The sequence below is a fragment of the Trifolium pratense genome, linkage group LG3, assembly GCF_020283565.1.
Source record: "Trifolium pratense cultivar HEN17-A07 linkage group LG3, ARS_RC_1.1, whole genome shotgun sequence".
NCBI lineage: Eukaryota > Viridiplantae > Streptophyta > Magnoliopsida > Fabales > Fabaceae > Trifolium > Trifolium pratense.
The window spans coordinates 32,058,884-32,072,189 of record NC_060061.1 but is presented as its reverse complement, the minus strand read 5'-3'; the positions used below and the strand labels follow the sequence as shown (position 1 = coordinate 32,072,189).

Below are 13,306 nucleotides of genomic sequence, written 5' to 3'. Positions count from 1 at the left end.
CACACCTGTCTTGTAAATTAAAGTAAACTGCAAAATATCTGTAAAAAAAAATGTAGTTTAATTTATGATGGATCACCCATTAAATGACTTTGTAAAAATAAATTATAAATTGCAAAATATCTACATAAAAGTCACTTTATTATTATATTAAAAAAATAGTAGTTTCATTTATATGGACTTCCCATGGAATGACTTTGTAAAAATTAATTATAAAATTACAAAATATCTAACAAAAAGTCACTTTATATTAAAAAATAGTAGTTTAATTTATATGGATCACTCACTCCTTCAATTAAGTTTGAGTGTTTTTTTTAGGTAAGTTTGAGTGCTTGAATGCATTTATTAAGGATATTATAGCCATAGAAATAGAATTCTGAAAATTAGATAATTTGAGATAAACAAATATTTGTATATGATGAAAAATAAATGTTGTCTTTTTCTTCTTTTTTAAGTTTGTTGGAAATGTTGTTTTTGCTGAAAACTTGTATAGCAAAATTATAGTAAACTGAAAAATATATGTAATAAAATGTAGTTTAATCAGTGTTCAGGCTCGTGCGAACGGTACAAGTAATTTTTTTTCTTTTTCATTTTAAGTTATTATGATATTAATATGAAGTTTTCAGTGATGTTGGTGATGACTAATCTTCGTCGGAGAACACATAAGGTGATTCTTTCATCCCAATCAAATTTCTTCATACACATGAGTTAGAAGTCGATCATCTGATAGCATGCTTGAGGGGATCAAGACCCTTAACATTTGAATCAATTTATTGTTGGTCCGTTCAAGTAAATTCTATTACACAATTAAATATTTGATATTCTCTCTAATTAAATTATGCAATGTGTTTTAAAACACATGACATATCACATTTATTAAATAATGTGACAACAATTATTAGATGCATGTGTAAAATAATTTTATGCTAACAGTGCATAACAATTAAGCTCATTAAATAATTTCACAAATATGATATGAGTTGACGGTGTAATATTATTTTACACGGTCAACTAATAACAATTACATATTCCGCTTAACAGTCTCACTAAAATCGGTTTAAAAATATGATATTGAAATATAAATGATTCCTATTAAACGTCAATGTATACTCCCACCATGATATAATATACTACTCCGGTTTTGAATATAAGCAAAAAATATCTTTTTGGTTTTATTGAATAAAACATGCATCTAGGCTAAAATAATTCAAATACATGTTTTATTCAATGAACTTAAAAAATATTTATATTAAAAAAAAACGGATCGAGCAATTATAAAGTTAATTTTTAGGTTTGTTATGAGATACATTAATCATGAAGGAAAAAAAACTAACTTTTGTTTATATTTTATCATGAAGGAAGTAATTGATTTATTATTTGAGTAAAAACTTCTGATTAATTATTTAACTATTTTATTGAATTGTTTAAGTTTTAAACCAATACACCAACTAATTTTTTTTTACAAATATGAATATTAAGGTAAGTTCTGATTTTCCATAAATAAATAAATAAAAAGGAGTTTTAACTTATTTATTTTTAAGAAAAAACCTCCTCTACCATTATATAATTGTTCTGGTAAAAAACGAGGGGGTTTGTATTATTGATCAAATGGTGTGATTACACTCAGTTCAATCCCAACAACCCTGGGAGTTTAATAAGTCAGAATTCGATCCCTTTACAGATGAAAATATGAAACTATTTATAGACCACTAAAGTCTTCTTCTCCAAGCTAGGGTTCCTACAAATCCGGTCTTCAGCGCCTTTTCCGGTGATGCAGCGTGAAAGTAGGAATAAAAACCTTGGTCTCCAAGCCATGGCAGTTTCAAGGAGTTGTTTCCTTCATTCCCAAGTTAATCGCCAAGGCAGGGAAGGATGAAGATATTTTGTTATCGTGGGTAAATCCGTCTTATAGGCGTTATCAGTCATTGCCTACCTCGCCCAGACCTTATGTCGCCAAATGGGCGTTTAGGATTTAATTGTTTTGGGCCTGTTTCCTTTCTCATATTAATTGGGCTAGTTTGATTTTGCTTTTAGGCCCGTTGCCCAGTCCACAGCCCCCCAAGCACGAAGTCCAAAGGGGTGAAGTGCTTGAGTATAATTCGAATTTTCCCTCTAAAAACTTGTAACGCGGGAACGGTTTCATCACGTTTCTTCCCACTTTCTGGAGCACGATCTCGCTCTCCTATGCCATATCTATCAACCGTTTCTCCATTTACTGATGACACGATTGGATATTTCCTCTATAAAATGGATCCTTCGATGTTAGGATCCGCTCATCCCATTTTCACCTGTTTACCTAACAGCTTTCTTTCTACAGTATGTCTCCCAAAAATCCTCCTTTTGAATGCGGTCAGTCTCCCGCCTCTCCGGTTATCAAGCGGCTCCGTCGTATGCTGACCATAAATACTGAAGACCTGATGGAGGATTTTGGCGAATTTTCTGAATTCGTCAAGGAGCTTAACGACTACTGCTGGAGGTTAACCAAAGAAGAGAAACGCTTTCTCGATAGTGTCTTGCGCCTGGAAAAGGAGTTAAAAGCTAATGCCTCCTTTGTGATTGCTGTGGAGAATGTTAAGGAATGTCACTTCGAAGTCACCGAAGCCGTTGATAGCCAGATAGAGATCACGAAAGAGACCATGGGTGTGCAAGAGGAAATCTTAGGAATATGCTTTAATGAGGAGCGGAGAGTGGACGATCGTCTGGCGCTGCTGAACAAGGAGATGAAGCCGCTTGTGAAGAGGAAGAGGGCTCTTCAAGGCGAGATTAGGGATGATGTTGCTAAGCTGATTTCCAGGCGCCATTCTTTGGTGGACCTTTTGGACAAGCAGAACGAGCTGAGAGAGGATCTGAAGCCTATTGAAGAAAACATGGTGAAGGCGAAGAGGGTGAAACGGGCGCTGGAGGAAATGCACCGTCTCGCCGTCGCCGACGCCGGTGAATTAGGGAGTTCTACCATGCCATGAAGTCTTTACTTACTTGCTCTTTTATGTCTTTTTTCTATGTTTGTAATTTGTTTCCGTATCTTTGAACCTTCGTTATTTTCATTCTGTTTCTTGCTTCCGTTGTATTTTCTTTGCGAAAAATTTGAATATTAAGCAATTTCCTTTCCTTATGTGTTGCTCTTCTGTTCCTTTTAGTACCGCCTTCCTTTGCGATCTTCGATAACTAAAATGGGTCAAATTTTGACTCCTTGGAAACATAAAAGTGGCATTTATCGAGACAGTTAAAACTTGGTAGTTATAACCGTCCGCGCATTTATTATTATCGTTAATAACGATGTTAAGGTTAAACACTGACTATAAATATCACCTGCTAAAAACTCGAATTTTTATCATCTTGTTTTGAATCTTTAAGATGGAAAATAATAATGCGAAAAAACCTGTTGCCAGAAGTACTCCGCCTCAGCGGAGGAAGAAAAGAGTTGAGGTTTCAACCTCTAACTCCACTCGCTCCCGAAGGTCTAAGGATGTCAAAAAGGTGGAGGTTATCGTTCTTTCCTCGGATACCTCCGATTCTGGTAGTGGTGATGAGGATTACGTTTCGTTTCTGGAGACCTATGTTCCTCCTGAGCTTCGTGCTTCCTCGTCCAGTGAAGAAGAGGGGTCCCGGGTCACCGTGGAATCCAAGATGACTTTCCCTGAGCCTGTGCAAAAGGATTCGGAGTCTGATTGATAGGATTTTAGGATTTCTCCATGTAGCCTTGGTTTCTCCTCGTTGTACTTTCCATTTTCTGCTAATAATAAAGATTTTCTTTCTTGCTTTGAGTAGAATGCATTACTTTATGTCTTGTCTTCGCTTTATTTTATGTCTTGCCTCTCCTTGATTTTTGGCCTTTTCTCGTTGGGCATTGTTTTGGATATCTTTGTTGCGCCCCCAAGGCGAATCAAGTTTTTGCTTTTTTAGCGAGATAATGCGTCCTGGCGTGGCCCTTCCTTTAAAGGCGTTATAGATAGTTACCTCGCCGGAGGGCGTGGTTTTTAACTGTCTGACGATAAATCTTCCATGATTTATTCTTGAGATGCGCGCTTTGACACGTATTTAATCCGACGACGCGTGCGTTACCTCTTGCTTCAACTTCTGGACTTCAAACAGCCGAAAAGGTTTTTCTCTTTAAATAGTACCTCTGTTTCCTTCCCTTTACTTATTTCTTCTCGCAAATCCGTACTCTTTTTCGCATATCCTTCTTCGATTCTCCAGCAAGCCTTTGTTCAACGCTTCGTGTTAGGACGCTTCCAGTTTATTGCTCCAAGCTTTGTCAATTTCCTAAGGTATTCTTCTTTTATACCTTATTCCTTTTCGCCGGTTTGGTCTGTGTTGCGTAGGAACCCTAATTTTCTGATTTAGGTTTAGAAAGATGGTTATTTTGAGGGAGTTAGACGATAATGAGGGGAGGGTTCCTATTTCTGCTCCTAGTTATCTTGAATGGGCGCAACAAGTTCGCGCCCACTATACTAGGGCTAACGGTGTTCTTAATAGCCGAGGATTTTACTCGGAATTATGGGGTTTTGATGTTGGGAGTAGTAGTAGTGATAGTGATAGTGATAGTAGTAGTGCTGATAGTGGTAATGACAGTGATTGCGTCATAATCTCCCCTTCCTCTTTCACAGGAAAGCGGAAGAATCCTTGTCGAGATCTGGTTGTTGCTGGTTATACTCCCGTCACCATGGAAGTTTCTTCAAAGTATACCAGTACGGAAATGGTGAGGAGCTTTAGGAAAGCCGTCAAGCTTTCAGACCCCTCTCACGAAGACTCTATTATAACCGAACCCGTCGGAGAGGACGAGTTTGTATTTTCTAAGAATGACAACCCGCCGCATTATTTCTATCTTTATACCGGCGTGATCCAACCCCTCAACATTTGGTTGCCATTTACTTCCTTTGAGGCGGAGATATTGAAGGTTCTCAACGTTGCCCCTACCCAACTCGATCCTAATAGTTGGGCCTTTATCAAAGCCTATGAGGTAATGTGTTCCGGCTTCGAATTGGAGCCCTCAATTGGCGTTTTTTTCTCTTTCTACCACATAAAGAACTTGAAGCCGCATACTTTGGTCTCCCTTAGCAGTCAACCTAACCGTCGCCTTCTGAATCTATACGCTTCCAACTTCAAGAACTTTAAGAATTCTTTCTTTCGAGTTCGTAGTGCTGAGGAACTTTCTGACTTGATGTATGATGAGGTTGATGATCCTCTATTCCCTTTCTACTGGACTGATAACCCTAGGCTTATCAAGGGTGCTATCTTTGAGGCCTTAAGCGATTTTGAGCAAGATACCGTCAACTTCCTTGACTCCTATGCTCTTATGGATACCGCCGATATTCTTAGGTGTGAGGGTAATAGTGAAGCCCTGACAGAGTATTTACGTAAGTAACGCATTTGGTATTTTTCTACTTCTGTTTAATGTTGATCTCGCCTTATTATTAACTCTTGTGTTTTTTTTTTGTCTCTTTTTACTTTTGCAGAGAGAATGAGGACTATTTCTAATGAGGAGAGACTGGCATTCTTGGCTAAGGCTCGCCAGCAAAAAGCCAATCCTGTTGTCGCCGTGATTGATCCACTGAAAAAGCTGCAAGTGGAGGAAGCTGCTATGAAGGAAGGGCGGAGCAAGAAGAAGCATGAGGGGCGTATCCGTGTCGAGATCCCGGGAAAAACGGCCTCTGGAGCAGAGGAGAACGAGGGTGTTGCTCCTCCTCCTCCCAAAAAGCAAAAAGTTGAGAAGATTACTCAGAAGGCTGGGGGCGCTGACAAGGGCAAAGGCGCGGCTTCCAGTTCTTCTCAGCCTCCTGCTCAAGACGCTGAAAAAGCTGCGCCCCTTTCCTGGAGCTCCTTCGATCCTCTGGAGTTTATTGAGAGAGGAGTAACCATGGTGGGCGACATGACTCGCTTCACCGACACTTCGACGGAAGACCTAAGGAAGAAGGCCTTAGAGTATGAAGTCAAGGGTACTCTTCTTAATTATCTACTGACAAACCGCCAAGAGCAAGAGGTTCTAGAGGCGAGGCAAAAAGTGAAGATGGTTGATGATAATCTCGCTGACATTGAGAAGAGGTATTCCGAAACTAAGGCAAAACTGGAAGGCGACATTAAGAAGCTGAAAGAAGAACGGGAGGGCGAGACAGAGAGACTGAAGAAAGAGTATGAGGAAAAGCTGTCTAAAGTTAAAGAAAGCTATGCCGCTTCGGAGGCCAAGCTCAAGGAGAATGCTGCTGCCCAGGATGAGAAACTCTCTAAGCTATCCAAGGAGAAGGATGAAGCGGTACTGTCTGTTGGGACCTTAGCTGATGAGAAAGCTAGATTGGAGAGTGATGTCACAGAGCTTCAGCTCTATGCCGCCAACCAATATGACGAGGGCTTTTCTTTTGCTATAGAACAGGTTAAGCTTCTTTTTCCAGATCTCGATGCTAAGCGCCTTGGCGAAGCTGATGCAATGAATCAAATTGTTGACGGCAAGCTCGTTCCCTATGTTCCTCCTCAGTGAATGATCTCTTTTGTAATGATCTTGTTTCTGCCCTTCTGTGGCTTTTTGTAATTATTTTGTATGCCCTTTTGTGGCTTTGAACAATTTGCCCCTTGGCTGGGTCCTTTATAAATTTCTTTATTCGCCTGATTTCTTCTCTTCATAACTTTATGAATTATTTTTGCATTACGTTGTGAGGTAACGCCTTCTGTCGTTCTCGTCTAGGAAACTTTGTCCTTGCACCTGTGACATCTTCGACTTTCTACAATAATTGTAAATTGATACAAATAACTTTATACCTGTTGTCTTTTGACGTTATAATGAATCGCCTGCTTTGGTTGTGTATACGCTTCTTCTGGCGGTGTTGATAATCTCGCCTTTTTCTGCTGTTTCTTTTTCTGACGTACCCAACTCGTAAGACTTACAGGTAACGCCAAGGCCTCGCAACCTTGTTTAATTTTTCTTTTTCTGATGTACCCAACTCGTAAGACTTACAGGTAACGCCAAGGCCTTTCAACCTTGTTTAATTTTGCTTTTTCTGACGTACCCAACTCGTAAGACTTACAGGTAACGCCAAGGCCTTGCAACCTTGTTTAATTTTTCTTTTTCTGACGTACCCAACTCGTAAGACTTACAGGTAACGCCAAGGCCTTTCAACCTTGTTTAATTTTGCTTTTTCTGACGTACCCAACTCGTAAGACTTACAGGTAACGCCAAGGCCTTTCAACCTTGTTTAATTTTGCTTTTTCTGACGTACCCAACTCGTAAGACTTACAGGTAACGCCAAGGCCTTTCAACCTTGTTTAATTTTGCTTTTTCTGACGTACCCAACTCGTAAGACTTACAGGTAACGCCAAGGCCTTGCAACCTTGTTTAATTTTTCTTTTTCTGACGTACCCAACTCGTAAGACTTACAGGTAACGCCAAGGCCTTTCAACCTTGTTTAATTTTGCTTTTTCTGACGTACCCAACTCGTAAGACTTACAGGTAACGCCAAGGCCTTTCAACCTTGTTTAATTTTGTTTTTTCTGACGTACCCAACTCGTAAGACTTACAGGTAACGCCAAGGCCTTTCAACCTTGTTTAATTTTGCTTTTTCTGACGTACCCAACTCGTAAGACTTACAGGTAACGCCAAGGCCTTGCAACCTTGTTTAATTTTTCTTTTTCTGACGTACCCAACTCGTAAGACTTACAGGTAACGCCAAGGCCTTTCAACCTTGTTTAATTTTGCTTTTTCTGACGTACCCAACTCGTAAGACTTACAGGTAACGCCAAGGCCTTTCAACCTTGTTTAATTTTGCTTTTTCTGACGTACCCAACTCGTAAGACTTACAGGTAACGCCAAGGCCTTGCAACCTTGTTTAATTTTTCTTTTTCTGACGTACCCAACTCGTAAGACTTACAGGTAACGCCAAGGCCTTTCAACCTTGTTTAATTTTGCTTTTTCTGACGTACCCAACTCGTAAGACTTACAGGTAACGCCAAGGTCTTTCAACCTTGTTTAATTTTGCTTTTTCTGACGTACCCAACTCGTAAGACTTACAGGTAACGCCAAGGCCTTGCAACCTTGTTTAATTTTTCTTTTTCTGACGTACCCAACTCGTAAGACTTACAGGTAACGCCAAGGCCTTTCAACCTTGTTTAATTTTGCTTTTTCTGACGTACCCAACTCGTAAGACTTACAGGTAACGCCAAGGCCTTTCAACCTTGTTTAATTTTTCTTTTTCTGACGTACCCAACTCGTAAGACTTACAGGTAACGCCAAGGCCTTTCAACCTTGTTTAATTTTTCTTTTTCTGACGTACCCAACTCGTAAGACTTACAGGTAACGCCAAGGCCTTTCAACCTTGTTTAATTTTTCTTTTTCTGACGTACCCAACTCGTAAGACTTACAGGTAACGCCAAGGCCTTGCAACCTTGTTTAATTTTGCTTTTTCTGACGTACCCAACTCGTAAGACTTACAGGTAACGCCAAGGCCTTTCAACCTTGTTTTATGGTTCAGCGCTCACATCTGAGTTGATCTTTGATAAAGATTCGGAGCTCAAGTTTGAGATAACCATTTTCATTGATTCAGAGCCCGTAACTTAATCAGGTTGACGCAAATATTTTGACATATGCAAGAAGATATAAACTACTAGAATTTTGAAATTCAATGAGCCTCGATAAAAACCCCAGTTAAAACAGGGGAAAAGAGTGTCTCATTGTCTTTTTATTCATTTATGAAAACGGTTCTTATACATCATTAAAAATATTGCTAAAAGAAGAGAATGGTTTTACTTATTCTTCCACCAGAAACGTGTTGCCCCGCGATTAGCTGTAGTAGAACTTTAAGTTTGCTATGTTCCACGTCCTGGGGAGGATTCTTCCTTCCATGGTCTCTAGACGATATGCTCCTCCTTCGAAAGCTTCTTGCACCCGAAAAGGGCCTTCCCAGTTTGCCGCGAACTTTCCTCCTTTATCCTTTCCCATAGGTCTTTTCAGCACTAGATCGCCCTCTTGGAAACTCCTTTGTTTGACTCTCGTATTATAACGCCTAGCGGCCCTTTGCTTTATGGCGAATTCTCTGAAATGCGCTCTTTCTCTTCTTTCCTCGATCATGTCTAGGTTCTCTTCCAAAGCTCTGTCGTTCTCTTCCTGCGTCGTGGTTTCTCTGCGCCAACTAGGAGGATTTATTTCCACCGGGATCATCGCGTCTGAACCATAGACCATTGTAAATGGCGCTTCTCCTGTCGAGGATTGGGGAGTGGTGTGATACGACCAGAGGATGGGTGAGATGTGGGCTACCCAAGCTTCGCCTTTGCTATCTAGCCTCCTTTTTAAGGCTCTTAGTATCACCTTATTTGCTGACTCTGCTTGTCCATTAGCTTGTGGATGCTCCACCGATATAAAGGTGTTTTTAATCCCTTTGCTTCGACAGAACTCTACTACCTTTTCGCTGGCGAACTGTGTACCGTTGTCGGATACGATATATTTGGGCAGTCCAAATCTGCAGATGATTTTCTTCCAATAAAAGATTTTTACCTGTTCCGCCGAGATGCTGGATACCGGTTCTGCTTCAATCCATTTTGTAAAGTAGTCTACGGCGACGATGATCCATCGCGCTTGTTTATAGCCAACCGGAAACGGACCCACGATATCTACACCCCACATGAAAAAGGGCCATGGGGATAACACTGACTTTAGTGGCTCCCCCGGAACGTGATGCAGGTTGGCGTGTCTTTGGCATTTGTCACAGTTTCTTACATACATGGCGGTATCATCATGTATATCTGGCCAATAAAATCCTGCTCTTAATATCTTTCCTGCTAGTGCTCTTGAACCGATATGACTACCGCACGATCCCTCGTGAACTTCAGACATGATGCGCTTGGCTTCTTCGGTACTGACGCATAAAAGGAGGGGGGACGCAAATCCCCTTTTGTATAGCTTATCCCCTACCATTGAATACCATGCCGCCACTTTCTTCAATTTTAAAGCCTTTTCCCTTTCTTTCGGGAGTTCATCCTTTTGGAGGTATCGGATAATGGGTGATCTCCAGTCTTCCTCTTCTATTACCATCATTACCTCTTCCCCATTGATGCTGGGAGTTTTTATGGTCTCTTGGATAACGGTTCTATGGCTTCCTGGTTTTTTGGTGCTCGCCAGCTTTGACAATAGATCTGCTCTCATGTTTTGTTCGCGGGGAACGTAAACTAATTCGAACGAATCGAAATGCTTAGCGAGGTTTTGCACCTTCTCCACGTATTTGATTAACTGCGGCTCCTTCGTTTGAAACTTCCCTGATACTTGGTTGGTTACCAGTTGGGAATCACTCATGGCCCTTAGCTCTTTTACCTCCATATCGCTTGCTAACTTCATTCCTGCTATCAAAGCCTCGTATTCCGCTTGGTTGTTGCTAGCTTTGAAGGCGAAACGTAGTGATTGTTCTATCATAACGCCATTCGGTCCTTCCAGTACTATTCCGGCTCCACTTCCTCGCACATTGGAGGCCCCGTCAACTGAGAGTGTCCAAAACGCCGTTTTCTCTGTTGTTGGCGGAGTAGACATTTCCAATACAAAATCAGCTAGTCTTTGTGACTTAATGGCCCCTCTAGGTGAGAAGGTGATGTCAAATTCTGATAATTCCACGGACCACGCTACCATCCTTCCTGCCAAGTCTGGCTTTCGGAGGACGTTCTTGATAGGGTAATCTGTTCTAACAACTACCTGGTGGCTTTGAAAGTACTGCCTTAACTTTCTGGCTGTGACAACTACCGCGAGAGATAACCTCTCTATTCTTTGATACCTTGTTTCTGCTCCCCTTAAGGTTCTACTTACAAAATATATAGGTTTTTCTTCGCCCTCTATTTCTTGAACTAGAGCTGAACTCAAAGCTCTATCCGAAACTGCGAGATATAGGTAAAGGGTGTTACCTGGTAATGGGCGTGTCAAGATGGGCGGTGATGCCAGGAACTCTTTTAGTTGTTTGAAGGCTTCTTCACATTCTGGTGTCCAGGAGAATCTCTCATTTTTCCTAAGGGATGCGAAGAAGTGGAAACCCTTTTCGCCCGCACATGATAGAAATCTGGATAGTGCCGCTATTCTGCCTGTCAAGGTTTGTACTTCTTTCACGGATGTAGGGCTCCTCATGTCTATGATGGCTTGGCATTTCTCGGGGTTAGCCTCTATTCCTCTGCTGGTGAGCATAAATCCTAAGAATTTTCCGGCTTGTACTCCAAAGGAACACTTCGCTGGGTTTAGTCTCATGTTGTACTTTCTTACTGATCCCATGATGTCCAACAGATCATCATCATGGCGACTTCCCTCGGAAGTTTTTACTACCATGTCGTCGATATATACCTCTAAATTCTTCCCTATTTGCTCAGCAAAAACCCTGTCCATCAACCTTTGGTATGTTGCTCCCGCATTCTTCAATCCAAAAGGCATGACGTTGTAAAAATAGTTGCAGGTATTCGACATAAAGGCTGTATGGCAGGCGTCGGAGGGGTTCATCTTTATTTGATTGTATCCGGAGTAGGCGTCCATAAAACTCAGCATCTTGCACCCCGAGGCGCCATCAATTAACCTGTCAATGTTGGGCAGAGGATATGGATCTTTGGGACATGCCTTGTTTAAATCTGTGAAGTCCACGCACATTCTCCACTTTCCGTTGGCCTTTTTCACCATGACGACGTTTGCCAACCATGAAGGGTATTTTATTTCTTCGATGAATCCGGCCTCTTTTAGCTTCTCTACTTCTTCCGCTATAGCGACTCGTCTTTCTTCTCCTACCTTTCTCTTTCTTTGGGAGACTGGTTTTGTGCTGGGTGATATTGAAAGTTTATGTGTTATCACCCCTTCGTCAATCCCTGGCATATCTGAAGGCTTCCATGCGAATAGGTCAGCGTTATCCTTCAAGATTTTGATGATTCGTCCCCTCTCCTCGCTGGGCAACGCTGTTCCCAAGCTTGTTGTCTGGTGAGGGTGATCGCCAATTTGAACCTGCTCCAGGTCTTCTATAGGGCTTACCCTTCGATCTTGAAATTCCTCCCTCGGGTCCATATCTGCGCTTTCTATGATGTTTATGCCGCCTGGGATTGCAGCTTGTCTTCTTCCGACTTTTCCGCTTGCGCTGGAAGTTCGGTGTCGTATCTTTAAGCTAGACTCGTAGCATTTCTTGGCGAGGAGCTGATCGCCCCTTACTGTTCCTACTCCCCCATTCTCAAGGGGGTATTTTATTGCTAGGTATAGAGTGGACATGGCCGCCCCTAATGTGTTAAAGGCGGGCCTTCCTATAATAATATTATAGGAGGTAAAAGGAGTTTTAACTACCAGGTATCGCACCTTGATAGTTTTGGCGTTGCTGCCTTCTCCAAACGTGGTAAGAAGGGAGGCGTAACCCATTACGTCCACTTGTTCGCCAGAGAACCCAACCAGGGTTCCGGAGTATGGTTGCAATTGCTCTTCTGCTAATTGCATGGCCTTGAAAGCTTCCCAGTACATAATGTCCGCTGAACTCCCTGAATCTATCAGTACTCTTTTTACATCACAGTTCAAAATTTGGACTTGTATCACTAATGGATCATCGTCATGGGGTGCTACCTCCAAACCATCCTTTGCCGTGAATGCCAAATCTGGTACGTATAATGGCTGAGGCTGACTTACGAGGTATATTTCCGAGATAGCTCGGCGTACATACCTTTTCCTTGCTGAGCTTGATTCGCCCCCGCCTGAGAATCCTCCTGCTATTGTATTCACGGAGATTCTCCCCTTGGGAGGCTCTCTGTTTGGCCCAGGAGGGTCTCGTGGCTCCTGCCGGGGGACTTTTGGCACGACAACCCGCCCTTGGGCGGCGTCGTCAATGAATTTGCGAAGGTGTCCGCTTTTTATCAGTTCTTCGATTAAATCTCTTAAGCGGAAGCATTTTTCTGTGGAGTGACCTCTACACCTGTGATATGCGCACCAGGCGTTATCGTCCAGCCCCATGGGGATGTTACTGGTTCTCCTTGGGGGGAGGTTTGCCAAACCAGTGGCCAGAATCTCATTTAAGACGTAAACTTTTGAGGCGTTTAATGGCGTGAGGTCTTCATTGGCGGGATGATTCCTGAATTCTCTTCTGGGCGGTTGGCGGTAGGGCTTCCCATGATGCCTCTGCCATGGGTCTCCTTGGTGGCCTCCCGATTTTGGTCGTGGGTGTTCGGGCGCTCTAGTGGCACGGCCCACGTATTCCTTCTCCTTAACGTCTCTTTGCCTTTTCTCGGCGTTACTTTCTTCGCCCTTTATATAACACTCCGCCCTCTTGTTCACCTCTTGCATTGACGAGGCTGGCTTTTGGGCTAAGGACTCATTGAAATGTCCCGCTCTTAGCCCATTGTG

General features: G+C 42.1%; 1 protein-coding gene across 1 annotated transcript; it reads right to left on the bottom strand.

Moving 5' to 3' along the window:
• Positions 1 to 6,623: 6,623 nt before the first annotated feature.
• Positions 6,624 to 12,916, bottom strand: LOC123914964. Its single transcript, XM_045966124.1, has 2 exons — positions 11,960 to 12,916; positions 6,624 to 6,710 (listed from the first exon to the last, which is right to left on the bottom strand). The coding sequence occupies exons 1-2, from the start codon at positions 12,914 to 12,916 to the stop codon at positions 6,624 to 6,626; spliced, it is 1,044 nt and encodes a 347-aa protein (XP_045822080.1).
• Positions 12,917 to 13,306: the final 390 nt, after the last annotated feature.